The 27,738-nt window shown below is 46.0% G+C and overlaps 1 protein-coding gene across 4 annotated transcripts; it reads right to left on the reverse strand.

Annotated features, from left to right (window-relative positions):
- Positions 1-264: 264 nt before the first annotated feature.
- LOC309532860 (uncharacterized protein) lies at positions 265-27,738 on the reverse strand. Of its 4 annotated transcripts, none has more exons than XM_082223618.1 (8): positions 27,055-27,718; positions 20,355-21,139; positions 15,065-15,226; positions 9,954-10,141; positions 7,509-7,656; positions 7,110-7,136; positions 5,690-5,808; positions 265-371 (listed from the first exon to the last, which is right to left on the reverse strand). In XM_082223618.1, the coding sequence occupies exons 1-8, from the start codon at positions 27,167-27,169 to the stop codon at positions 275-277; spliced, it is 1,641 nt and encodes a 546-aa protein (XP_082079744.1). In that variant the 5' UTR covers positions 27,170-27,718; the 3' UTR covers positions 265-274. The 4 variants fall into 4 exon arrangements, with proteins under 4 accessions (XP_082079744.1, XP_082079743.1, XP_082079746.1 ...); XM_082223617.1 differs by having other exon boundaries at positions 7,509-7,660; positions 9,958-10,141; positions 27,055-27,714; XM_082223620.1 differs by lacking the exon at positions 5,690-5,808 and having other exon boundaries at positions 7,509-7,660; positions 9,958-10,141; positions 27,055-27,738.

Consider the following 27,738-nt stretch of genomic DNA (forward strand, 5'->3'; position numbering starts at 1 on the left):
TTTCTTTTTCCTCGCTGCTCTCTCCCTCCTTCCCCCAATCATTTAGATTGGTTTCCCTAACTTCTCCAACACCTTGTTCCGTGCATCTGAACAAGGAGTCCTTGAAAGATCAGGTCTTGCATTTAAACTTTGACAGCAGGGTCTGCTAGCGCTAGCTCCCTTCCTTCATTTTGGACGTTGAAAATGGCCACAAAGGGTTGGTTATATATCATCACTGTGTCATGGTGGGGGGAATTCTGTTCAGCCATTGTCTGGCTCTCTTACCTCTGTCCAGTCAGAAAGGCCAAAGGCTTTCATTCTTTGAACTTTGTCCCAAGGCAATCATCGAGTTCCTCTCTGTTTTCCTTAAATCCAAACATGCAGAATCCGGCCTGAACAGACAGGTAAAAGTTACTGTTAATACAAAGCACTGGGAATAATGGCTGTAAATTTCCGCATGTTGTTGGATGATAAAACAGACACACCTGACACCAGATATTTTCCACCCATACTCCAAAACAGCTGCTCTTCAAAACATTTGTGTAAGCTTTCAAAAAATAGTTATCGGGGGTAAAAACAATCTATTTTATTTTTTTTATAAGATATTTATTAAGATTTTCAAAAAAATTACAGAATAAAAAGAAGAAAGAAAAATACAAAATAAAAATAGTTAAAAAACAGTTCAATCTTTCTATCACATATTTTTCATTTGCTTATTTCCCGGACCTCCTCACGCCTTCCTTTTCTGTATTCCAATTCCAATTGTTAATTCAGCAAATCCCTCCCCTCTTCATTCATCTTAATCTCCAATTTTTAAATATTATAACATTAATTTTTTTACCTATTAATAACCATTTCCTCATATTCCCTTATAGCATTACAGCAAAAGGCCACTTAGTTTCTACCCAACATCATTCTAACCGGGGGTAAAAACAATCTACTGCCCAATCCTTCGCTGCACTGAGAAACAAGCAAACCGGCGTGGGAGAAACAGATAAACATGAACGTTACATCCATCCTGCTATAAGGAGGCACTGTCACTCTTCAACGACCAGGAACCAGTGCAGGGTAGGAGCTGGGCCAAGATGCCTTCAGATTCAAATTGGGTCAAAATGTGATTCATCCCACCTTTGCTGCTGGCTAACTCTCCTTGCCAATCTCTCCCCCCCCCCCATTTTACACTTGGAGAAGGCAAAGGGCTTCTTGACATCTCTTTGGAAATGATGTTCCTGAGTATGTCAAGAGGTACATAAAAAGAATAAATATTTTCTACAGTGGATCATGGGATTTCTAGGGTTTTTTTTTATCAGGGCTACGAGGGAGTTAAGGCAGGCTATTTAAACGTACAACTCCAACCCTGCAGTCTAATATTATTTTAGTTTTAAGACTTTTGTAACTAAGCTCTTAAGGCAGCTTATACAACGTGATGAGATCCAGCGCCAAGGGCCTCCTGGCAGTTCCCTCACTGCGAGAAGCAAGGTTACAGGGAACCAGGCAGAGGGCATTCTCGGTAGTGGCGCCCACCCTGTGGAACGCCCTCCCATTAGATGTCAAGGAAATAAGCAACTATCCTACTTTTAAAAGACATCTGAAGGCAGCCCTGTTTAGGGAAGTTTTTAGTGTTTAATGCTGTATTCTGTTTTTAATATTTGATTGGGAGCCGCCCAGAGTGGCTGGGGAAACAGATGGGCAGGGTATAAATAATAAATTATTATTATTATGAAAGCAAACGAATGATGTCAAAATTACAAATCTCAGCATGGGAGAGCTAAAGATTTTTGCCACTCGGTTCTGCTGAACGTATAATATGGTTCTTCCACTGAGGTGAAAGGATAATGGATAGCAGCAGATGTTTAGGCACTCTGCTTTTCTTTTGCTGAAGATCAACAATATTTTTTGTTGCATGTAGTGCACAAGTGAGAGCAGTTTGGGGCGCAGAAGGTGAAACTGCTGTTCATAAATGAAATTAGGAGCTGCCCTTTCTCAGAAGGAAGGTAAGCTGGGCTTCCAGTCCATATTTCAAGAAATGTCCACATCTGCTCGTTTGATCCCCAGCTGTTTTTGCTCACAGCACCCATTTTGATCTCTTCCGCCTCTGTATTTGTTTCAGCTGCTCAAACAATAGCAGGACGTTTTCTGTTCCAGCTGTGAAGCTGCTCTGGGGGTGGGGGAGGCCAATAAAGGACTACACAGCTGCAACTGGAGTCCGGAGTGTAAATACCAGGTGTATTTGATATTCAAGTGCACACGACAGGAGAATCCCAGGCGGAATGATTAAACAGCTGCTTATCCCACTGGAAATCGAAAGACACCGACAGTCATTTCAGGAAAGACCCTGGGCTCTGGCAGAATCCCCATCTAAAGAGACATGGGGGGTTCGCAGCGTTGCATAACACATCTGCGTATGCAAACAAGATAATCCGTTTCCTCTGTCCATGGCCAAAACCCCCCAAGAAAACAAAAAACAAACAAGAACTTGGAAAATGTGGGTGGTTGCAGCTCCCAGCCTATATGGGCCAGCATAAACTCAGATGTATGCTACAGGAATTGCCAAGTATTGTCAACCTCATCATTGCCATTGCTATGGTTCATATTTTACATATTTATTTAAAGTATTCCTTGGACACCATTCAGGGCTGTGCCTTTGCAAAATGGAGGAGATAAAGAGCTTAATAGACACCTCAAACAACAGCAGAAAGCCTGTCAGGATAGATAACAGCAAATCAATGTACCGTATTTTTCGCTCTATAACACGCACCAGACCATAAAACGCACGTAGTTTTTAGAGGAGGAAAACAAGGGGAAAAAAATTCTAAACGAAATAGTGGATATATGATTTTTGTGGTTCATGCTGTGGCCGCAGACATGTGATCTGACAGTGAGTTTGGAGTAGCCCAATGCAAAAATCCTGAGGATCCATGTGGATCTATGCTTTGTAACCACGGAGGAGGGAAGGAAGGGGAACCATGGATCCTCTGCTCATGACTGCAGCAGATCCCCCCCGCCACCCGCAGGCATTCGCTCCATAACACGCACAGACATTTCCCCTTACTTTCTAGGAGGAAAAAAGTGAGTGTTGTGGTGCAAAAAATACGGTAATTTATTAGAAGAAATCAGTGCATGGATAGCTCAGCTGGTTAGAGCATGGTGCTGATAATGGCAAGGTGGCAGGTTCAATCCTCATATGGAATAAAGGTAAAGGGAGCCCTGACCATTAGGTCCAGTCGTGACCGACTCTGGGGTTGTGGCGCTCATCTCGCTTTATTGACCGAGGGAGCCGGCGTACAGCTTCCGGGTCATGTGGCCAGCATGACTAAGCCACTTCTGGCAAACCAGAGCAGTGCACGGAAACACCATTTACCTTCCCGCCAGAGTGGTACCTATTTATCTACTTGCATTTTGACATGCTTTCGAACTGCTAGGTGGGAACTGAGCAACGGAAGCTCACCCCGTCGCGGGGATTCGAACCGCCGACCTTCTGATCGGCAAGTCCTAGGCTCTGTGGTTTAACCCACAGCGCCACAGCTGCATGTTATTGCATTGCAGCGATTGGACTAGATGAACCTCAAGGTCCCTTCCGGTTCTGTAATTCTATGAAAACACTTATGCATTGTAAACTTAGGCGAAACCACAGGATTTCAGTATTGGAGGGAGGGAAGAAATGACTCACAGTCACATAGTCTATAACCCATTAAGGAAGTCGGCCTGGAAGAGGTAACATTTAAGGCCCATTTGAAACCCTGAACTGAAGCAGCCAAATGCAATTCCTCCAGAGAAGGGTTCAGTTGCATCTCCCTCATCTCAGCCAGCCTGATGAGAATGGCAAGGAGAGCTCCAAACCTGACCTTCATGTTCAGGAAGAATGCTTAATAACCCTCATCTTTTATTGGTGAGCTGCCCAGTGCAGAACTACAGCAGCTTATCCAGGTTCTGCCCCATTGTATGTCGGGGGCGCGTTGTGGAGAGAGAGTCTCCTCCTTTAAATTCCTGGGAGTTTACCTTAGTGAGGACCTCACTTGGAAAGTCAACACAACTCACGTGGTCAGAAAGGCCCAACAGATACTCCATTTCCTCCGGGTCTTGCAAAAGAATAATGTTAAACAACAATGTGGGTGGTTGCAGCTCCCAGCCTATATGGGCCAGCATAAACTCAGATGTATGCTACAGGAATTGCCAAGTATTGTCAACCTCATCATTGCCATTGCTATGGTTCATATTTTACATATTTATTTAAAGTATTCCTTGGACACCATTCAGGGCTGTGCCTTTGCAAAATGGAGGAGATACATAGCTTAATAGACACCTCAAACAACAGCAGAAAGCCTGTCAAGATAGATAACAGCAAATCATTGTAATTTATTAGAAGAAATCAGTGCATGGATAGCTCAGCTGGTTAGAGCATGGTGCTGATAATGGCAAGGTGGCAGGTTCAATCCTCATATGGAATAAAGGTAAAGGGACCCCTGACCATTAGGTCCAGTCGTGACCGACTCTGGGGTTGTGGCGCTCATCTCGCTTTATTGACCGAGGGAGCCGGCGTACAGCTTCCGGGTCATGTGGCCAGCATGACTAAGCCACTTCTGGCAAACCAGAGCAGCGCACGGAAACGCAGTTTACCTTCCCCCCTATTTATCTACTTGCATTTTGACATGCTTTCGAACTGCTAGGGGGGCAGGAGCAGGAACTGAGCAACGGGAGCTCACCCCATCGTGGGGATTCGAAACGCTGACCTGATCGGCAAGCCCTAGGCTCTGTGGTTTAACCCACAACGCCACATGCGTCCCTTATAATCAGCCATACCAACAGGGTAAAAAATAGCTTCTATCCGTGGGCTGTAAGGCTGTTAAACGGGAAATAACATAGAGCAATTGCCTTGAAAGGGGGGGGGGTGTTGTTCAATAAGAGATTGAGTGCTGGGGAGGGACGCTCATTTAATTTCAATGTACACAGCTTGTACAATGGCAATAAAAATATTATTGTTATTATTATTATTTTTGATTTCATAGAACCATAGAGTTGGAAGGCTCCCCAAGGGCCATCTCATCCAACCCCCTGCAATGCAGAAATCTCAACTAATCCATGACAGGTGGCCATTCAGCCTCTGCTTAAAAACGTCCACAGGAGAGTCCACAACCTTCCAGTGGAGACCATTCCACTGTTGAACAGCTCTTACTGTCAGAAAGTTCTTCCTGACGTTTAGTTGGAATCTCCTTTCTCGTAATTTGAAGCCACTGGTTTGAGTCCTACCCTCCAGAGCAGAAGAGAACAAGCTCGCTCCATCATATGCGGACAGGACTTTGAAGCCAACTCTCCTGAATCGGTCCAAGTTTAGGAGTCCAGTTACTAAACCACAGTAGTTCTACAATGTGCAGTAAATAGCATGCAGTCCAGAACAGGGCCTCCCAGAATCTTTGCTGCCCCCCATCACCCTTGCACCCTCAAATGAATGTTCAGATCCTAGGTCTCAGCCACACCGGAGTTTACTGTGGATGTGAAGCTGCTCTGCATCTCTATTTTTTATCTTTTTCACAGCATTCAACACCCTCCCTTATCCTAATGGCAACCACACTTTCTCATGCGCAGGAAACACTGAGACAAATATCAGAGGCCTTAAACTGAGAGCGTTCATGAGAGTGTGGATGAAAGTTCACAAACATGGAAACAGTGACCCGTTAACACCTGAGTGTAGCCACAACCATAGGAAGCTTACCTATAGAGCTGAGGGCATGACCTTTTCAAGGCAGCTGACGACAAGCCCAGCTTGCTCTGGTTCCTTCCCCTACTCTTTCTCAGGAGATCTCTCATTCTTCCCCAGGCCAGATTGTCACCCTGCAGAATATGCAAAGCCGTTTTAGCACAAGGCGAGTGGACATGGAAAGAGTTCCTAAGCTTGTACATGGTCCCCACGTAACTGGTAAACACAAGGCGCATGCTTGAAAGGTGAAATCTCTTTTTCTCAAAAAAGGTTCCGAGTAGCCTCTTTACGGTAAGTTATTTTGAGACGTAGGCTATAATTAGCAACGGCAGCAGCTTCCGGTATACTGTAAAAGGATGATCCGTGATAATATGCTGGCATCGTGAGAAACAGCCCAGGAAAAAAGCATGAAATAGCTGCAGGTGCCTCTGGGCTGGCAGCATTTAACAGGAGGAATTTGCTCACATAGTGGAACTTTAGGTTTGTGCAATTAAAGCACAATGTCACCCTATCGCAGCAGTCACACCTTCTTTTTTTAAAGCAGGCTTTTGTGGTAGGGATGGGGGTGGCACTGTGGGTTAAATCACAGAGCCTAGGACTTGCCGATCAGAAGGTCAGCGGTTCGAATCCCCGCGACAGGGTGAGCTCCCGTTGCTCGGTCCCTGCTCCTGCCAACCTAGCAGTTCGAAAGCACCTCAAAGTGCAAGGAGATAAATAGGTACCGCTCTGGCGGGAAGGTAAACAGCATTTCTGTGCACTGCTCTGGTTTGCCAGAAGTGGCTTAGTCATGCTGGCCATATGACCCGGAAGCTGTATGCTGGCTCCCTTGGCCAGTAAAGCGAGATGAGCACTGCAACCCCAGAGTCGTTTGTGACTACCCTTTACCTATTTTATATTGTATTTATTTATGTTGTATATTATGCTGTTTTTAAGTCGCATTTTTAATCAACATTTTATATTTGCTGTTAGCTGCCCTGAGCCCAGTTTTTAAACCGGGAAGGGTGGGGTATAAATAATTTTTTAAAATAATAATAATTATTATTCCCTATCTGAGAAATGGAGTGGTGTCATACGTAAGTTCCATTCTGCCTTCAGAAGCAAGAGCCACTTGCCAGATGGCATAATCCCCAAGCCGCCACCACCACCACACAGCAGGAATATGCCGTGTTTTTTGTGTGATCCACAAGGAATTTGCCCTCCTAGTCTACTTAACAGGGTATTCATTATGCTATTAGCGCATAATGAATATCGGTGAATCATTGCATGTGTCTCTCTAAAGTAATATAGATATATATGACAAAGGAACGCTCCTGCTCTGAGCCAGGCGCAATCTTCATTTCAGCAGTGGGAGGAGAAAGTAGGGAAACAAGGGATGGTAGCAGCAGCATCCAAGGGGAAATTTGGTATGAATTGCTTTCCCAAAGTGATTACTTACCGAGGCATTTCTGCTAATGTCAAAGCCCTAGAAATAAAAAGAAGAGAGCATAGAATTAATATTGGGGGTACACCTTAGAATCCGCTCTAAAGCCTTCCAGCCACCGTATGAAGAGCGCAAAGCTGTTTAAGGGAAGCAGGTCGAGGGTGCAATCTAACCCCCATCCTGCCCACCCCACCCAGCACAAAGCTTTGCATTGCCCTGCTAGGATGTAATCAAAATTTATCTTGATATCATCCAGTATTATTATGAGAGCTATTCCTCTGCAGACAGCATGAGAAGATGGGCAGGAATGTGCAATAGCAGCTGCTGCAGAACCAGCTTCCACTGTAAAAGTGCGTCTGACAAAGTGGGGTCCAGTCCACAAAAACCTATGCCACGTGAACATATATCGCTCACCGTTTTCATGGCTGACTCCTTTAGGAGCTGAGCTTGGCCGCCAGTCGCACAGTATCCATCCCTGCACTCCTTCTGTCCACTTTTCTTTCCATTCGACAGCTGTAAGTCCATTATCAGCTGGTTATTTTCCGGATCCAGGCGAACATCTCTCCCTGCAGTCAGAAGATTGACCGATGTAAACAGGTAGCTTATGTCGTCTTGCTTTTTACCAGCTGTTACAACTGTTCAGAGTTAGAAAAGCGAGCGCCTAGTGTACGTTTGTGAGAGATTTTACTTTCTTGGGCTCCATGATCACTGCAGATGGTGACAGCAGCCATGAAATTAAAAGACGCCTGCTTCTTGGGAGAAAAGCAATGACAAACCTAGACAGCATCTTAAACAGCAGAGACATCACCTTGCCAACAAAGGTCCGTATAGTTAAAGCTATGGTTTTCCCAGTAGTGATGTATGGAAGTGAGAGCTGGACCATAAAGAAGGCTGATCGCTGAAGAATTGATGCTTTTGAATTCTGGTGCTGGAGGAGACTCTTGAGAGTCCCATGGACTGCAAGAAGATCAAACCTCTCCATTCTGAAGGAAATCAGCCCCAAGTGCTCACTGGAAGGACAGATCCTGAAGCTGAGACTCCAAGACTTTGGCCACCTCATGAGAAGAGAAGACTCCCTAGAAAAGACCCTGATGTTGGGAAAGATGGAGGGCAGAAGGAGAAGGGGACGACAGAGGATGAGATGGTTGGACAGTGTTCTCGAAGCTACCAGCATGAGTTTGACAAAACTGCTGGAGGCAGTGGAAGACAGGAGTGCCTGGCGTGCTCTGGTCCATGGGGTCACGAAGAGTCGGACATGACTAAACGACTAAACAACAAAGTGTACTTTTGCTGCCGTTGACTTCTTTTGCAATGGCGAAGGGAGATTTGGAATGGTTCAAGACATCTCACCACCTGAGGCAAAGGATAAGATGGTGTCTCTCCCCCCCCCCCGCCCCGCTTTCCACTCCATGCACAAATGCCAACCAGACTTGAAGTATTGAATCTTACTTCAGTCCTTGTGATGAGAAAGCACTCTCCGCTTCAACTGAGAGCAGCAGGATTGTTTAGGGCAGTGATGGCCAAACTTGGCCCTCCAGCTGTTTTGGGTCTACGACTCCCATCATCCCTAGCTAACAGGACCCATGGTCAGGGATGATGGGAATTGTAGTCCCAAAACAGCAGGAGGGCCAAATTTGGCCATCACTGGTTTAGGGAGCACAGGACAGGCCTCCTGGCATATTCAGCTCTGTGCTGTTAACTCCTTGCTGCCACTTCCTAGCCAACTCATTCTGTCTAATGGCAGGGCCGGCCCTGAAGGAGATACACAGTATATGCAAAGACTAAGCTAGAGAATGCCATGATGTGTTGGTCACTCAGAGATCCAGGCCAAAGTTACTGCCTCCCCTCCGACCTTTCTCTGATGAAAACAGGGACATGAATAATAATAATAATAGTTATAATTCATACCCTGCCCATCTGACTGGATTACTTCAACCACTCTTGGCAGCTTCCAACATATATAAAATATAATGAAAGAGTAATAGTTTTTTTAAAAAAACGTTCCCTATACAGGGTTGCCTTCAGATGATTTCTAAAGGTTGTACAGTTACTTATCTCCTTGGCTCGGGGGTTGCAGAACTCCATACCCTCCAACATTTTTCCGATGAAAACGGAGGCATCCCTACCATACCCTCCAACATTTCGCCGATGAAAATAGGGATGTCCTAAGGAAAAGTGGAGGGACACGGGTGGCGCTGTGGGTTAAACCACAGAGCCTAGAATTTGCCGATCAGAAGGTCGGCGGTTCAAATCCCCGCAACGGGGTGAGCTCCCATTGCTCGGTCCCAGCTCCTGCCAACCTAGCAGTTCAAAAGCATACCAGTGCAAGTAGATAAATAGGTACCGCTGTGGCGGGAAGGTAAACGGCATTTCCATGTGCTGCTCTGGTTCGCCAGAAGCGGCTTAGTCATTCTGGCCACATGACCTGGAAGCTGTACGCCGGCTCCCTCGGCCAATAAAGCGAGATGAGCGCCAGACAGGACCTAATGGTCAGGGGTCCCTTTACCTTTACCATAGTCTCCAACATTTCTCTGATGAAAATAGGGACGTCCTAAGGAAAAGCGGGACATTCTGGGATCAAACCAGAAACCGAGACAGCTTCTGTAAATCTGGGACTGTCCCTGAAGAACAGGGACACTTGGAGGGTCTGTTACTGCCCCTGTTAAAGTGATGGCTGTGTTAGAAAGGAATTATCTGGGAGCAGATCTGGTGAAAAGCATGTGCTTTGTTTAATGTTGCCCATGTCTACTGAATAATGTCCTATTGCGTTCACCCACTGAACGACTGTGGCCGCTGATTAAGACCTATTCCATAACAAGTGCATTATACATTAAGGTCAGTGGTCCAGAAGACAGAAACCTACCTTTGCTTGTTTTGTCACTGCTTCCTCCTCCTCCTTCTGGAATGATTGAGAGGTCGGACATGTTTCCGTTCTGCACCAATAGGCTGTGCGGTCTGCTCTTCGGAGGAAAAAAAATCTTCCCTTCTTGGTGTGAGCTCAACAAAATGCTGGCAGCTCCGCAGGAGCAATGCTGTAGAAAACACTCCTACGCCAGGTGAAAGAGGAGATATGCCTGAGTTTAATTTGCAGCTAGTCAGGGGTATGCAACTTGGCGCCACGAGATAGCACAAACAAATTGCTGGAATTCCATGAGAGAGATGGCCAGCTTCTTCCCTAGGAACTGTCTGGCCAAAATAAACGTGCCTAACATAATCTAGGAATACTGTATAGTGAAACTTCACCCCAGAACACCAAGACCCTTTGGAGACCCTACTTGCAGTTCTTCAGTTGTATGTTCCATTCTACAAACATAAAATACGATTTTGACATTCCTAAGTAACTAATTTCTGCTCCAGATACCAGTTTCTTTGTGAAGTTATCCATAATAAGCATTTCAGAGCGGTAAAATCCCTTCAATATTTTCATATGCACTGTTATGCATATGTTATATTACCACTTACAATACAGAACATTATACAGTGGTACCTCGGGTTACAGACGCTTCAGGTTACAGACTCCGCTAACCCAGAAATATTACCTCATGTTAAGAACTTTGCTTCAGGATGAGAACAGAAATTGCGCGGCAGTGACGTGGTGGCCCCATGAGCTAAAGTGGTGCTTCAGGTTAAGAACAGTTTCAGGTTAAGAACGGACCTCCGGAATGAATTAAGTACGTAACCAGAGGTACCACTGTATGTCTGGTTTAACAAGAAGCTCAACAAATGGAAAGTAAGATGACAATAAACCGATTAATATCACATTTAAAATTAATAACAATCTATCTTCGTATGTAATGTCTGGATACTGATGGAATATAGAATTCTAGTTGCTTCCAGCATATAAGAAACCAATCTTTTATGGTCCCACCTCACTGAACCTTCCACATAACTTAAAATACTTTTTTGGTTGACTTTTTATTTCCCCCCAATATTTATTTAGCATATGCCATATGACATTCCCATCACGTGTGGAAAAAAGTCCCCTCTCTTTTTCCGACACTTCCAACAAGTGGCCGGGTTGTTTTTATTGAGTGTGTGTATCTTTACTGGGGCAGTACAGTGGTACCTCAGGTTAAGTACTTAATTCGTTCCGGAGGTCCGTTCTTAACCTGAAACTATTCTTAACCTGAAGCATCACTTTAGCTAATGGGGCCTCCTGCTGCTGCTGCGCCGCCGGAGCCCGATTTCTGTTCTCATCCTGAAGCAAAGTTCTTAACCTGAAGCACTATTTCTGGGTTAGTGAAGTCTGTAACCTGAAGCATATGTAACCTGAAGCGTATGTAACCCGAGGTACCACTGTATACTATTTGCTCATTGTTTTAAAACAGTTTTCTCTTGTTGCCGTTTTTAAACAAAATCTGTATGTGCTTTTACAGAATATATATATATATATATATATCCCCAGATATCCACTGGGACATTGTCCTGAGCCCTTTCTCACCACGTATTACATTCCTTAACTTGTTGTGACTCTGTATCATATTTACAAATTAGTGCGTAGATTTTATTTTTCTTTATCTCACACACAAAGAGAGATACCTTGACGACAACACAGAGAGGTGCAGCTGATTCTCAAATGGCTCTCACATTCCATTAGAGCTCTTCCACAGAGAGGCATCTCCTTCAGAGAAGCAAACTCCTTGGCCACTCAGCCAGAGCCATCAAGATAATCTCCAGATGCCCTGCTTCTTTCATTAACCTTCCCCTGGCCAAACCTCAGGCTTACAACCAAGAATTTTTAGCAATTTAACAATTGCTAAAAATTGGAAAAAAGAAATTGCGCCAACAAAAAAGGAATGGCAAGACAAACTGACAGAGTATATTGAACTGGCTAGATTAACAGAGGCAATTAGACAAGAGTTTCAAAAAGCATGGGGAAAATGCAGAGAATACATGTTCACGTTTAATGAGGGTGGATTTCTGTATTGGGGGGGGGTGATGTTATGTTGTAAATAAAATTTCCAATAAATAATAAAATAAAATAAATAAGAATTGCACAGCTGTAAGGGAGCCATCTAAAAAAGTAGACAGCATCTTAAATAGTAGAGACATCACCTTGCCAACAAAGGTCCATATAGTTAAAGCCATAGTTTTCCCAGTAGTGATGCATGGAAGTGAGAGCTGGACCATAAAGGCGGCTGATTGCCGAAGAATTGATGCTTTTGAATTATGGTGCTGGAGGAGACTCTTGAGAGTCTGCAAGAAGATCAAACCTCTCCATTCTGAAGGAAATCAGCCCTGAGTGCTCACTGGAAGGACAGATCGTGAAGCTGGGGCTCCAATACTTTGGCCACCTCATGAGAAGAGAAGACTCCCTTGAAAAGACCCTGATGTTGGGAAAGATGGAGGGCACAAGGAGAAGGGGATGACAGAGGACGAGATGGTTGGACAGTGTTCTCGAAGCTACCAGCATGAGTTTGACCAAACTGCGGAGGCAGTGGAAGACAGGAGTGCCTGGCGTGCTCTGGTCCATGGGGTCACAAAGAGTTGGACACGACTAAACGACTAAACAACAACAAGGAAGCCATACTTATAACAATAAACAGTGCTATTTTTCTAGAAAAATAGGTGCCAGAGCTCACCATGAACTTCTCCCTTGTTCTCTTAGAATGGCAATGGTACCCACCTCAGACATTGGCTGAAAAAAAGCCCTGACAATAAGATATCTGGAACTAACAAGTACAGAGAGATCCTGTCTTTTAGGCCTAAGCAAAGAGGCTAGTGTGTACAGCCATGAGATAAAAGGCAAAATCTGTCCATTTCAGTTTCTCTCCTGTTTCCATCCTTCTGTTCAGTTTGCCCATCAGTTGTGCATTAATTTGCAAATTTTTATTTTAAATAATCAGCAGGTAAAAATCTGCATGCATTTTCATGTGTGTTTCTCATAATACATGCATTTTTTCATGCAATATCTCATCTAATGCATATATTATTTTAATTAATATGTGCTTTTTTCTGCACATGTTTGGGTCAGAGAACTGCATCATAAAACTGAGAGAAGTGATCATGTCAAAGCTCTGTTACATTCAGTTACTGGTTTGGGTGAGAATTAGGTAGGTTTGCACCTTGTGAACAATATAGAGGTAAAAGGTACCCTTTTACCTTTACAATGTAGAATCATTCAGGTCATGCACTTGGTCAGAGAAGTTCAAGAACTACGCAACTCTTTTGTACCTCTGCCCTCCCTACGTTTGGCTCCAGAGATTCCCCGGGCTTGCCCCATAGCTTGCAGAGGCATTTAAATCATTGTTTAAAGATGTTTGCTTAACTCAGTCTGAGCTGTGATTAGTGTATTGCGCAAAAAGTACTTCAGCTAAGAGCACGTTCTGTTCATTTTGCAGAATTCTGTTTTGCATTTTTCTAAGTGGAAAAGAACTTCTGTATGATTCATAATGCTTGCATGCATTATGAGCTGGACAAAATCATATTCTAAACCAGGTAATTATGGACTTTGGCAATGCCGCTCAAATTAATCAACATAGTGCTACACTCTCTGCAGAACAAAATCGCCATAGGCACTATGCACAACATCATGCCATCTGAAAACTTGTGAGAATAGCCGTGACCCTAAAACCAAGTCCCATGTGGGGAGCACAGGTAAAAATCGCTGGATTTTGCAGCTGAAAACGACATCAGAAGGATGAGAAAAAGAATAGATTAGATACAGAGGTGTCCAAATTTGATGAAGTGAACATGCATGAGGGCCGACCAAAGTTGTTGACCTTTTTTAGGATTGAAGTTGTTGAGCTTAACCCAAAAGTTTTTTTTTAGGATTTTAACCCAGAAAATAAACTGCCACAGAGGCCAGATTGGGCCCCCTGGCTGGGAGATGGTAGGAGACAATCTGAGCACAAAACCAGCTGCATGGACATCAAAAGGACAAAACTGAGGAAGGAGATAATGATATGACTAATCAAGAGGAAGCTGAGAGATTACATTCTTTTCTCAGCTCCAACACTGTCCTGATCTGTGACCTTGACAGAGACGCATAATCTTGCTTGTGTAGACTGAGCCGGTGAACTGCGGGATGACTCTTCGTGACAGCAGGAGCCTTCCAACTTGATTCTATGGTAACTTTCCAATACTACAAAACAGCAGAAAGCAGCAAACTGATTCGATGCTCAGATTAAATTTGGGAGTCAAGCTTGCAGAGATTTGCTGGCTGAGGGACATTTAGAAAGCGATGGAAGGGCCACCCATGCCAGAGGATCTTGAGATCCATCCCAGGCGTAATAGAGCTGTTCTGCTGGCAGAATTATCACGGCAGAACAGGACAAAAAAGGGTTGAATCGTGGCTGGGATGGGGGCATATAATGACATCAAATCCTGAACTCACTCAGGCAAAGACCTGGTGGACGACAGAAGTTTACATCACTCCCAGACGCGGAGTGAAGAACTTCTCTCCCGCTGAGGGGAAAAACCACACCCAAACACTAGTACAGTGGTGCCCCACAAGACGAATGCCTCGCAAAACGGAAAACGCGCTAGACGAAAGAGTTTTCCGTTTTGGAGGTGCTTGGCAAAACGAATCTCCTATGGGCTTGCTTCGCAAGACGAAAATGTCTTGCGAGTTCCTGCGGGTTTTTTTCTCCCTCCCCCCCTTTTTCTAAGCCGCTAAGCCGCTTATCAGATGATCCGATAAGCTGATAAGCTGCTAAAAGCCGCTAATAGCGCTAATAGCGCTAATCCTCTAATCCGTCAATGGGCTTGCTTCGCAAGACGAAAAAACCGCTAGACGAAGAGAATCACAGAACGGATTCTTTTCGTCTTGCGAGGCACCACTGTACCATCTCTGATTTATGGTCTGTGGTGGGGCCTTCTGTCTTTTTTTCCTGCCATGTTTGCTTTTGAGCAGAGAGTTTCACCCCTCTGCCTGGGTGGGCACAGGCAGAAGCAGAGGTTTAGCTGGCATAGCAGGGGAGCCATATCTACAACCTGGCAAAAAGGAGTCCTGTGCCCTTTCTTCTTACCTCTGTTAGCTGGCTTGCTTTCTGCTCCTTCTGCAAGCTGCTAACTTGCTTCTGTAACCTCAGGTTGTGCTCCTGTAGCTGCCCGATTTTTTCAATAAGTTGGCAGATGTGTTCCAGGTAACCCAGGCCTGAGCTGTGAGCCTTGGCATTTCCTTGGTTCACCTACAATGAGGAAGAAAGCACCCCACAAATGTTAGGTATTTTTGGTTCAAACACACACGATGTTTCCAGAAAACGTTGCAACCTAGCTACTGCTCCTATACTGGCATCCACAAGGAATCCTCAACCCTAACCAGCTTGACCGTGGCTCAGTTAAGTCTAGGGGAAGCCCAGCCAGATGGGCGGGGTATAAATGATAAATTATTATTATCAAATATTATACAGTGGTACCTCAGGTTACAGACGCTTCAGGTTACAGACTCTGCTAACCCAGAAATAGTGCTTCAGGTTAAGAACTTTGCTTCAGGGTGAGAACAGAAATCATGCTCTGGGGGCGCAGCAGCAGCACGAGGCCCCATTAGCTAATGTGGTGCTTCAGGTTAAGAACAATTTCAGGTTAAGTATGGACCTCCTGAACGAATTAAGTACTTAACCCGAGGTACCACTGTATAGTCCTTGGGAGATGCTCCATTGAAACAGAAATTTACTGCTCCCATTGATGCAGCTAAGTCCATGCAAAAGATGTTGCCCATGTAGGCGAAGAGGTTCAACATCTACATAATATCTAGACTTGGAACAGCAAGAGACTGGCTTGGGTGCAGAGAAGACGCAAGCCCAGCCTATTTCCTCATCATTCTCTGAATTTGATACTGTACTTCAGTTATTCAAAATAGGCAAGGTAATACGTAAGGTAAAGGTAAAGGGACCCCTGAACGTTAGGTCCAGTCGTGACCGACTCTGGGGTTGCGGCGCTCATCTCGCTTTATTGGCCGAGGGAGCCGGCGTACAGATTCCGGGTCATGTGGCCAGCATGACAAAGACGCTTCTGGCGAACCAGAGCAGCGCTCGGAAACACCGTTTACCTTCCCACCGGAGTGGTACCTATTTATCTACTTGCACTTTGACATGCTTTTGAACTGCTAGGTTGGCAGGAGCAGGGAGCGAGCAACGGGAGCTCACCCCGTCACGGGGATTCGAACCGCTGACCTTCTGATCGGCAAGTCCTAGGCTCTGTGGTTTAACCCCAGTGCCACCCGTGTCCCTTTTAAGGCACCGTATTTTTTGCACCATAACACTCACTTTTTTCCTCCTAGAAAGTAAGGGGAAATGTCTGTGCGTGTTATGGAGGGAATGCCTACGGGTGGCGTGCCTACGGATTTTCCTCCTCTAAAAACTATGTGCGTGTTATGGTCGGGTGCGTGTTATAGAGCGAAAAATACGGTAATAAGTAGGGCTTTTCAAAAGAAAAAAATGGAAATTGCTCCATGGTAGGTGACTGTAATTTGCTTGTGTAGCCTGTGCTGCTACAACCAGGGGCAGACTTTGGTAATATGCCACCCTGAGCAAGGCAAAAATTTGGCACCCCTAAATGGGTCTTCTCAATTTTGCGCCCCCTTGGATCAGCGCCCTAAATCCAGCACTGGCTACAATCTGGGGACTTTAAAGACTCAGGGCACAAGCCCACAGCACAAATGTGTATATGGTAATTTAAGTGTGTGGATAAATGTGTATATGGTAATGTATGTGTATGGATGCAAATTTAAAAGGCTAGTTTGCTGTGGTCTCTCCAGCACTGTGATTTGCAGCATGCCCAGCAGGGCTGCAAGCAAATTTAGAGAGAGAGAGAGAGAGAGAGAGAGAGAGAGAGATTAAAAATGAGGGAAGGAGCAGGAGATCTGAAGGCCCCCAGGGCCACCCTAAAACATTGGCCTGACTATCACACAGCTATGCATTTTGTGTGTGTGTGCAGCTTTGAGTCACATTTTTTTACATCAAGAAACATGTTTAGAACTGGAAATTTGCCAGCAGTGATGCTGGAGTGCTGCACTGAAACTTCACAGCGCTGTGAATTCAAACTGGGAAGCTGGAAGTGCCAGAACGGAAAAGCAACGGCCCCTTTATAAATAAAACTTGCTTCAAAAACAGCGAGTTGGGTTGTGCCACAGAGCACGCCTGCAGGAAATCACAAAGATCACTCAAAATCGGAGTCAATTCTTTAGAAGTAAGAACGCGATCGTCACAGGCTGGGCTGAGCATCACGCCTAATGAGCACCAGCGGCGCATCTGCAGTAGCTCTTCTCCCATGAATCAGTTGCTGAAAGTCCCTGCTTCCCCACGGCTGTCTGAGCCCCCTCCTGTCCAGTGCTTTATCCAAGCAATTTAAGACTGCACCTTCATGAAGTCCAAATCTCCTCCACCCCTTTTCATGCCCCTTCTGGTTCTGGGAAACCAGCTGGGAAGGGAATTTGTTGCAGCAGGAAGGAGAGAAACCCGTGACCCTTCAGCAGCCTGACTCATCTCGGCCTCTGATTCTGGCTTCTCTTTGCCACAGACTCTCCCAACTGAGCCTTGTTATCTCTTCAGCTTCCAACAGCTCCTTCTCCCAAAGTCCTCTCCCTCTTCTCCCTCTGACCACTCATCCTTGTCCCACCACCACTCCCCTGGATCTGAGTCTTCTTCCCATTTGGACACAATATTTTACACCCAAAACCATTCTGGTATTACACTTTTATTAACCACTTCACACCTAGAACCAAACAGCCCAGAGTGCCAACTTCTGAGCTAGCGAAACCAACCAGATTCATCCCATATCTGAGTAGCTGAAACTGACTTCCATGGAAATAAAACGTCCGTGGAAATCAAATCTAGCCAACTTAAGTTTTATTCAGAGCAGACTCACTGAAATTCACGAGCCAAACTCTATTGTGGTCATGAATTTCAACGGGTCTACTCTGAGTAAACGTTGCCTGAATACCACCCAATGTTCCAAAAACCCATTCTATGCAGTAGACAGTATTCCAGGAAAATGGCCTGGGACAACCAATTTCTGTGCTAAATGAACCAACCAAATCCACTAGTTACGCATAACTAGCTGGGATTCATGCTGTAAGCCACGAAACGTCCACAAATACTGTCCTGATATCCATTCTATGCAATAAACCCATATTCAGGGGTGGGGAAATCGTCCAGGATAGCAACTTAACTTGATGGGATTGATGCATGAATCTATAAAACTTCCATAGAAACTACATTACGATACCAATTCTGGGCAATAAGCAAGTATTGCAGAAAAGTTCAGCAAGAGCCAACTTTGTGGTAAAGTGCACATTACATTAGAGCCACATGTTAAAGGACCCCTGGACAGTTAAGTCCAGTCAAAGGCGACTATGGGGTTGCGGTGCTCATCTTGCTTTCAAGCCAAGGGAGCTGGTGTTTGTCCACAGACAGCTTTCCGGGGCATATGGCCAGCATGACTAAACTGCTTCTGGCGCAACAGAACACCTTGACGGAAACCAGAGCGCACAGAAACACCATTTACCTTCCCGCCACAGCAGTATCTATTTATCTACTTGTACTGGCATGCTTTCGGACTGCTAGGTTGGCAGGAGCAGGGACAGAGCAACGGGAGCTCACTCCATCACAGGGATTCAAACCACCAACCTTCAGATCAGCAAGCCCAAGAGGCTCAGTGGTTTAGACCACAGCACCACCTGCATCCCAGAAGCCACGTGTAATAAAATGCCGACACCCTTTTCTTTCACAGAGTGCTTGCTTTCACAGAGTGCTTTCTGCCTGAGTGAAATGGCCCTACCTGGAGAGTTTAGATTAGCTCAGTTGGTTAGAGCATAGTGCTGATAATGCCAAGGTTGCAGGTTCAATTCCTGCAAGGGCCACCTGCATATTCCGGCATTCCAGGGAGTTGGACCAGACTATCCTCAGGTCCCTTCAAATGCTACAATGCTATGATTTCCTGTTCCAATGCACAAGTCCTTTCCCTTGACGTTTCCTTCCTTTTAATCCTCATATTCAACTTAATCAAACACTTCAACACTGTAAACCGCCACACAAATCAAATTTCTATTTTCTTGGCTCTCCATCCCAGCAGCCCCTTAATTAATTGCTTCCTAAACTGCTTGTTGGACACGGGTGGCGCTGTGGGTTAAACCACAGAGCCTAGGGCTTGCCGATTGGAAGGTCGGCGGTTTGAATCCCCGCAACGGGGTGAGCTCCCGTTGCTCGGTCCCTGTTCCTGCTGGGTGTGTGCCCACACTGGGAAACACTGCTCTAGAACATAAGCTTCATGCAAGCAGATATTATTATTATTATTATTATTATTATTATTATTATTATTATTATTATTATTCCCTGCCCATCTGGCTGGGTTGCTCCCAGTTCAGGATGAATGCTCAATAAACAGGTGTTCTAGAAGAATGCTTAGTGTGGAAAGCTGATTGCAATTGCACTGGTATCTTTCAGTAGATTACAGTGGTACCTCGGGTTAAGTACATAATTTGTTCTGGAGGTCCATTCTTAACCTGAAGCACCACTTTAGCCAATGGGGCCTCCTGCTGCTGCCACGCCACCGGAGCACAATTTCTGTTCTCATCCTGAAGCAAAATTCTTAACCTGAAGCACTATTTCTGGGTTAGCGGAGTCTGTAACCTGAAGCGTCTGTAACCTGAAGTGTATGTAACCTGAGGTACCACTGTATTCTGCAGTTATTCTGGAGAACTTCCAGCCCTCCATTCAGAAACAGCTGTCTGGAAATCACATTAAACAGCTCACGACAAAACACACTTGTACAGCCTCTCTATTAGGAAACCAACACAGTGTGTGGAAACTGGAATAGAGAACAGACAACTCAGAACAATCAACCACCGGAGCTGCAATTCTAACACCACAACTGGGAGTAAACCCCATTTAATTCAATAGGACTTACTTCTGAGTAGAGTTGGTTAAGATTGTGCAGTTACCGTATTTTTCACTCTATAAGACACACCAGACCATAAGACGCACCTAGTTTTTGGAAGAGGAAAACAAGAAAAAAAAACATTCTGAATCTCAGAATCCAGGAGAACAAGAGGGATTGCTGCGCAGTGAAAGCAGCAATCCCTCTTGTTGTTCTGGCTTCTGGGATAGCTGCGCAGCCTGCATTCACTCTATAGGATGCACACACATTTCCCCTTACTTTTTAGGAGGGAAAAAGTGAGTCTTATAGAGCAAAAAATACTGTAACTTGAAAGAACACCGTCCAAGGAAATGGGCAGTTCACTTGCCAAAAAGGTGCCTTTTGTTCTGCAATAACTAATTGAAGAAGAGTCTGGGCATTTCATCCGAAGAGGAATCTTACCTTGCTCAGCCTACAGCATTCGTCCATGTACTCATCCAAACTGTCACTTGTGGGGTATTTTCTCAAGGGGTGCCCCTGCAGGAGCATCTCTTCGAAGTTGTCTTTTCCGTAACCATCACCAGGTCTTTTCTCTTCTTCTGGAGGTTGAGTGGGGAGCAGGGATCCGCTGGCTTTCTCTTCCTCGTGCTCTCCTTGGCTGCCACCCAAAAAAGATGGTTCAGGATTCCCCCCCTCTGGGCAATCAGTGCCGTCCTCCAAGCAAACTTCAGGAGACTGCCCTGCGCGGTGTCCCACTGCCGGTTTGCCATCCGACATGCACAGACAAGCATCTACAGCGTCTTTGCACACTCTTGCGATTGCGTGGTCAGCTGCTGGAGAGGAAGAGGCGCTCAGCACCCCAGAGTCGCAAGAAGGATCTCTGCTGTGGAGCACAAAGCTTTTCTCAGAGCCCTTGGGGGTCGAGGGAGAGTTGGCCCCACTCGGCAACTCCACACCAGAGTCTTCCGATTCAAACTTGGCTAATCTCAGCACCTGGTGTTTCGGCGTTAATGTGTCAGGGCCAGGGAGCGTAGTAATACACTCGGCTTTCACTGGCGCCTCACATATGATGGATGAACTTGCTGGGCACTCTGGGGCGACGCTTGATTCAGGAGGACAAGGTTCTGCTGCAGAGTCGGAGGTGGCTGGAGGGTCTGGTCTTAGCCCTTCGCTTCGATTTTTATCATTGCTTATTATCTTCATATTGGTCAGAACCACCCTGCTGTCAGCTAGCCGGGTCCTTTTGCCTAAAAAAGAGAGAGAGGACAGCTATAAAGTATCAGTGGCATACCGTGGGTTGCCGGCACATGGGGCGGGGCGAAGGTTGCGCTGCCTTGGTGGGCTGGGCAGCTGGGGTTGAGGCAGGTGCCGGGGGGGGGCGGCCCTTCCTCCTTTGGGCCCTTTCCTGCCTCCCTCCCTCCTTGGTGGGTGGCGGCAGCCCCCTCCCCCTCAACCAGGCTGGAACCCTTGTGGGTAGCGGGGTGTGGGAGTGGCATTCTGGCGGGCATTGGTGTGGGAGAGCTCAGGTCTGCCCTTGCATGCCCTAACATTGCCTGCCAGTTGCGTGTCGAGGTCCCCAGGTCCACCCCAATAACTCACACATCACACAGAAGTTTTTGTTTAAGATTTTTGGCATAATTTTGGCCACCACTTTATTAAAATACAAATTTGTGAGTGGTTGCGTAGGCATTGGTTGCGACTATCTGCCCCCACCATGGGGGACAGACTGACATTCCGCACGATGCAAAAGTCAGAATGGGGGAATACACTTGGGGGTTATGCGGAGCAGGGAACCTGCCCTCACCCCAAATGCAACCAGGAGCTCATTGCTATGGCCCGAGCCCCCTTGACAGAGTGGACAAGCAATAGTTAGCCCCCAATTCCTTTAACGGAATCCCTTGCAGCAGCAGCATTGGAGGGGCAGGCACAGCCAATCCATGCCCCTCAACCAACCAACCAAACCATAAACCAATGCCTAACTGCGAACCTTACAAGTTGTGACGATTTGCTACGCAGTAGGCAAAAACCAAATGGCCCCAGCCAATCAGCCAGATGGACAAAATTCCTACCAGGCCCCCGCTCCAAAGCAGACGACCCCATGACAGGCATAGCAAGGTCAAAGCAAACAACCCTATTCTAGGGAGGGAGGGACGGGCAATCTGATGCACTGTCGAAAAGAGGAAGCCCTAGCCTCGTGCAAAGAGTTTTACTATTTCTGGCTGTCAATCAAAAAAATGGCAACATTAACTTCTTCCCAACAAGAAGGGAAGCCCCAATCGTATCAGTGGCCAACGATCAATTAGCCCGCCCCCCAACTTTGGAGTGTCCTGGCAGCCCCCACCGCAACACGTGCTCTCCATGAAGGAGAACACGCTTTATGGCCGCAACAAGAACGCAGAGTGGATGCACTGCCCGCAGTGACCATAGCTTGGCCTCGGCTTCCATCTCTGCACAAGTAGCCTCTTTCTCCTTGGCCTGGGCCTTGGCCACCGCTCCCACCGGTGCCCTCACTCTCCGGTCCCCGCCTGCTGCATCCTCGCCACTTCACAGGCCAGGAGAACCAGTGCCTCTCAGCCAGCCCAGGGGCAAGATGCTTGCAGGCACTGGGAAAGAAGGCACACCTCAGCCCCATAGGGTGATGGCCCAGCCTCAGTATGGCTTGTCCCCCCATAGCTATGGAATAATAATAATAATAATAATAATAATAATAATAATTTATTATTTATACCCCACCCATCTGGCTGAGTTTCCCTAGCCACTCTGAGCGGCTCCCAATCAAGTGTTAAAAACAGTACAGCGTTAAATATTAAAAGCTTCCCTGAACAGGGCTGCCTTCAGATGTCTTTTAAAGATAGGTTAGCTGCTTATTTCCTTCACATCTAAAGGGAGGGTGTTCCATAGGGTGGGTGCCACTACCGAGAAGGCCCTCTGTCTGGTTCCCTGCAACCTCATTTCTCGCAATGAGGGAACCGCCAGAAGGCCCTCGGCGCTGGACCTCAGTGTCCAGGCAGAATGATGGGGGTGGAGACGCTCCTTCAAGTATACAGGACTGAGGCATTTAGGGCTTTAACGGTCAGCACCAACACTTTGAATTGTGCTCAGAAACGTACTGGGAGCCAATCCAGAAGGTGGCAGGAGCTCAGCAGGGAGCCTGTCGTGGTTGTGCCCCCTCATAATTTTGTGCCCAGGGCCATGCACCCTGGTTCCCCACAAGCTACACCACTGCAGAGTATTTCCATCCTTAAGGTCATCTCATAGCTATGTAATACAATCCAATTATAGGGAGATTCATGACTTCCTTGACCTCCTGTAATGTTTAATTTGTAAGATTCTCTGCCCACAGGCTGACATATTATGCAGAGACTGGCTGTAAATATTCAGAGAGCAGGGCAATGATCTTGATGCATGCTAACAGTCAAGACAAAGGTGGAGGTTATGCATGGAATTTCTGCATCGCTTATCTTGGAATTGCATCACAGAAGTCACAAATATTGAATATTCTCCCGTATCTCAAACTCCCTGTCTGTGGAAAGGTAGCACATTAGGGAACGGAGTTCTAACTTTAGACATCTAGATTGAATCTCTGCACCAGTGGATGGATGAGAATCAACAGAAGAAAAACTGCTATAAGGAGCAGTGTGGATCCAAAGAACATTTTCCATGGCTGTGGGATGTTTTTTTGGGGGGGGTGGGATTCAATCAGGGAGCTCTGTGACTGATATTAAACAGGAAGGCAATCTTGTTTTTTCGTTGATAATATTGACTGTTTTTAATTTACTTTGAAATCAAGGTGTTTTTGTTTTGGACCACAATGGATCCTACCCTACAATTATCTCCAGAACCTCATAACATTAGATAAAGACTTGCGAGAAAGACAACAGGTTGGGTATTTATAAATGTGGATTTGAGGATTAGGGTTAATTCCTGGGTTCTTTGTTCCCCACCTTCTCCTTCCCAGGGCGCCATAGGTGGTCCTTCCCTCAGCACACAACACAAACTTTTCACCTCATGAGTCTTATTTTAAACACATGGCGACATCTGCATTTTCCGCCATCTCCAAGAAAATAGTCATTTCCTTTCTGAAACAATGGACATTTTCCACTTCTCTGATGGCTCCTGTCTCGTGCGGTGGGAAAGGGAACTAAGTAATCAGACACCCCTGAGAACGCTGCTCTAAGAGGCCCATGGCTCTGTTCCTCATATAGGCCGCTGGTCAACCTTATCCAACAGAAGAGCTGGCTCCATCCAGCAAGCAACTGTCATGCACAAACATTGCATTTTTAGGCATACACCTTGCTAAGCATGCCATGTGTGAAGTGGTCCTCCGTTGTAGACACACTGAGCAAGTGATCCCCCATGTTTCACACTTTGATCTCCCAACAGTAAAACAGAAATGTTAATGATGCTTCCATACCCTCCAACATTTCTCTGGTGAAAATAGGGACATCCTATCCCATCCATCCTATCCTATCCCATAGTGGGACGCGGGTGGCGCTGTGGGTTAAACCACAGAGCCTAGGACTTGCCAATCAGAAGGTCGGCGGTTTGAATCCCTGCGATGGGGTGAGCTCCCATTGCTCGGTCCCTGCTCCTGCCAACCTAGCAGTTCGAAAGCACGTCAAAGTGCAAGTAGATAAATAGGTACCGCTCTGGCGGGAAGGTAAACAGTGTTTCCGTGCGCTGCTCTGGTTTGCCAGGAGCGGCTTAGTCAGGCTGGCCACATGACCCGGAAGCTGTACACCAGCTCCCTCGGCCAATAAAGCGAGATGAGCGCTGCAACCCCAGAGTCGGCCACGACTGGACCTAATGGTCAGGGGTCCCTTTACCTTTACTATCCCATCAGCATCATCAATGTATTATTTATACCCCACCCATCTTACAGGGTTGCCCAGCCACTCTGGGTGGCTTCCAACATATATAAAAACATAACAAAACATTAAACATTAAAAAGCTTCCCTATACAGGGCTGCCTTCAGATGTCTTCTTAAGGTTGTAGAGTCCCTTATCTCCTTGGCTCAGGGGTCGCATAACTCCACACCCTCCAACATTTCTCTGATGAAAATAGGGACGTCCTGAGGAAAAGTGGGACATTCTGGGATCGAATCAAAAACCGGGACGGCTTCTGTAAATATGGGACCAGTCCCTGGAAAATAGGGACCCTTGGAGGGTCTGTGTTTCATTCATGGAATATGGTGGAAGACAAATACGCTAAATCTGGATGACAAAACTGGTATAGAAAATATTATCCACTTATTTATAAAGCACCGTCAATATGCATGGTATTTTACACAGCAAAAGAAGCCAGGTCCCTGTCAAAATTGAAGAACTGGAAGGGATCTCATACAATGGGTTCCAGGTGCAGTCTGAACAAAGCAGAATAGAGGGGTATGATTTATTCAGTCCAGGGAGACGTCAGGAAAAGGAGAAGGAAGGAGGCAGAGGCCATGTCTTCTTCTTCTTGGTCTCAGTACAGCTCCACATTTGGGTTTCTGTCCCTGTGTAAAACAACCTCCAGAACTTCTCAGAGCTGGACATCATCGCTTCAGTCTGGTGTGCCCTTATTACGTGAAGGAAGTTTAGAATGCTAACTTTTGCCAACAGCCTTCTACACTGGGGATTAGTTCACCTCCACAGCCTCGAAGGAGATTTTATTTTCAAATGGTTATCTGGTGCTTGCATTGCTGCTTCCAGTTCAGATTCTTCCTCTCTGGACTGGCCATGGCCCCAGAGTATTTACGAAATGCACAGCTATGGTTGTGGCACCCTTCACAGAATCATAACATTGTGGACTTGGAAAGGACAACAAGGGTCATGTAGTCTAACCCTCAGCAATGCAGGAAGCTTTCTACCCAGAATTTGCCTCCCCATGCATAGATGACTCAACACATCCATGTACCACCAACTGGCTGACCGAGTTGTATCTACACATTTATGCTGGACCTCCTCAATGCTCTGGGACTCAGTGTTTTTTTTTCCCATTTGGAAAAAAATGATTTGTGCCCCAGACCCAGGCTGATGAGAAGGCCAAAGTTGTACCTTCACTTACTCTGGTCCCTGCTAAATTCTTAAAGGTTCATTGAGTTGAGTTAACTCGTATCCTGTAGTCAGTTGGAAATGTACCATTTTTTCTAGCCGTGGCCAATGTCATCACCACGGGATTTCAGAATTGCGCCGTAAACTAGGGGAAAAAACATTCTGGTCCTGAGACCATTCACAGGCAGAAAGAGCTGCTGTCCTATAAGAAACTAAAATAAACTGAACAACTGATGCCAGTTTATTGTGGGGTTCCTGCCCACTGATTCTCCTTTGCAGAATTCTCCTTCACACTGCACTGTTGCTATCAGAAGAAGGGATTGGGAATCTCACGTTTCCCTCTAAACTATAATATTCTCCTTATATATACTATGAAGTATATCTGTTTGTGTGTTTTTCCTTTTCCAATTATTTTGTTTTTCCTAACCCACTTTCTATTCTAAAATAAAACCTGATCCTAGTTCACTAGCTCAGTTATCTGCTTTCATGTATATTCATGGTTTTATGACCAAGTTATAAGCCCAGAACACAAGTTTGAAATGTCCCAGCAGGCAGCCTTGGGCTGTGGAAAAGTCAGAGTAATTAGTGGTGACTAGAAAAGCAACGAGGGAACAATCCAGGAATTTCACTTTCCTCCGCATTCGAAAATCCAGGTGAAACATTTTTAAAGTGGAGATCACGATCTGAAATCGGGGATCTTGAATCCCAAAGATGAGACCCAACGTGCTTCAGACCACACCTTTTATTGGGTAAACCATTTAAGCAGAGTTGGGTAGCGAGCTTTTACGTTCAGATCTGGGCAAACGTGACTGACCCACATCCTTGTTCCAGGGATCTTCTCCAAAATTGAGGGTTTTAGCTCTGCCACCTAAGATAGTGCTTGCAATTCTATGTTTCTATGTTCTTCTGTTTTCCTGCATTCAGATTTAGCATTCAGAACAGGTGGTGTTTGCCCAACATCTGGAATCCCATGAAACCCACCCAAGGGGAGATGGTCTCCACAAGTCCAAGTACACTCTGCCCCAAATCCTGCCTCTTACATTTCCGCTGCCGTCCTAACTTGCTGGCCCAAATTCTCCCCGGTCTCCAAAAGCCCACAAAAACGCTCCCATCGGTTCCAGCCGCTTACCTTTCTTCCACGGAGCGCTGATGGAGAAGGACTGGTGCCAGCTGAACATCTTGGAGGGGCTAAACATCTGGCCGATGGAAGCGCGGGCCCATGAGTTGAAGCCCTTCAGAGACATGTGGGAACGCTGGTGGCCGAAAGAATCATGCTTCCAGGAGAAGGATATTCCAAAGTCCCCAGAGGGTGTAGCAGCAGAGTGCAGGGTGGGCTTCGCAAGCCCAGCCTGTCATCTTTGGGCTCCCAGGAAGAACAGGGAGGGAGAGAGAGAGACTCACATGTTTTGTTTTCTCACCCTAGTCCCAAAGGAATGGAGGCAGGAGTTTTCTTGCTCAGGGGAGAAGGAATTCTCTCATTCCAGCAGCTGCGGCAGCGGCCAAAGGGGCTGTTCTTTTGCAAGCTGCGGAATTGCAAGCGCAGGCATTCAGCCAGCTGTGACATAAAAAGGGAGCAGCTCTCTGGAATGCATCTCCCTTGGTTGATAAGCCAAGACGACTGGAGGGGTTCGGACTACCTTCGCTATCAAGAATGCCCTCCTGAAAAAACAAAGATACCCGTTTGTTTGCACAACGTCAGGTTTTGCTGTTTCTCATTTTTTAAATCTCAGCAGGGAGAGGAAACAGCATAGAGTATTATATTTTTCCTGCTCTCCTGGACAACGCTGTTTCGGACCTTTTCCTTTAACTTTAA

This window comes from Podarcis vaucheri (assembly GCF_965113315.1).
Source record: "Podarcis vaucheri genome assembly, chromosome: 5".
NCBI lineage: Eukaryota > Metazoa > Chordata > Lepidosauria > Squamata > Lacertidae > Podarcis > Podarcis vaucheri.

Bases quoted from the DNA above. Each gene is read 5' to 3' on its own strand.
- LOC309532860 (XM_082223618.1), bottom strand. From the start codon at position 27,169: ATGTCTCTGAAGGGCTTCAACTCATGGGCCCGCGCTTCCATCGGCCAG. The intron at 21,140-27,054 runs GTAAGCGGCTGG...TCTCTTTTTTAG, and splicing joins CAGCGCTCCGTGGAAGAAAG to GCAAAAGGACCCGGCTAGCT. The intron at 5,809-7,109 runs GTAAGTAATCAC...CATATTCTGCAG, and splicing joins ACATTAGCAGAAATGCCTCG to GGTGACAATCTGGCCTGGGG.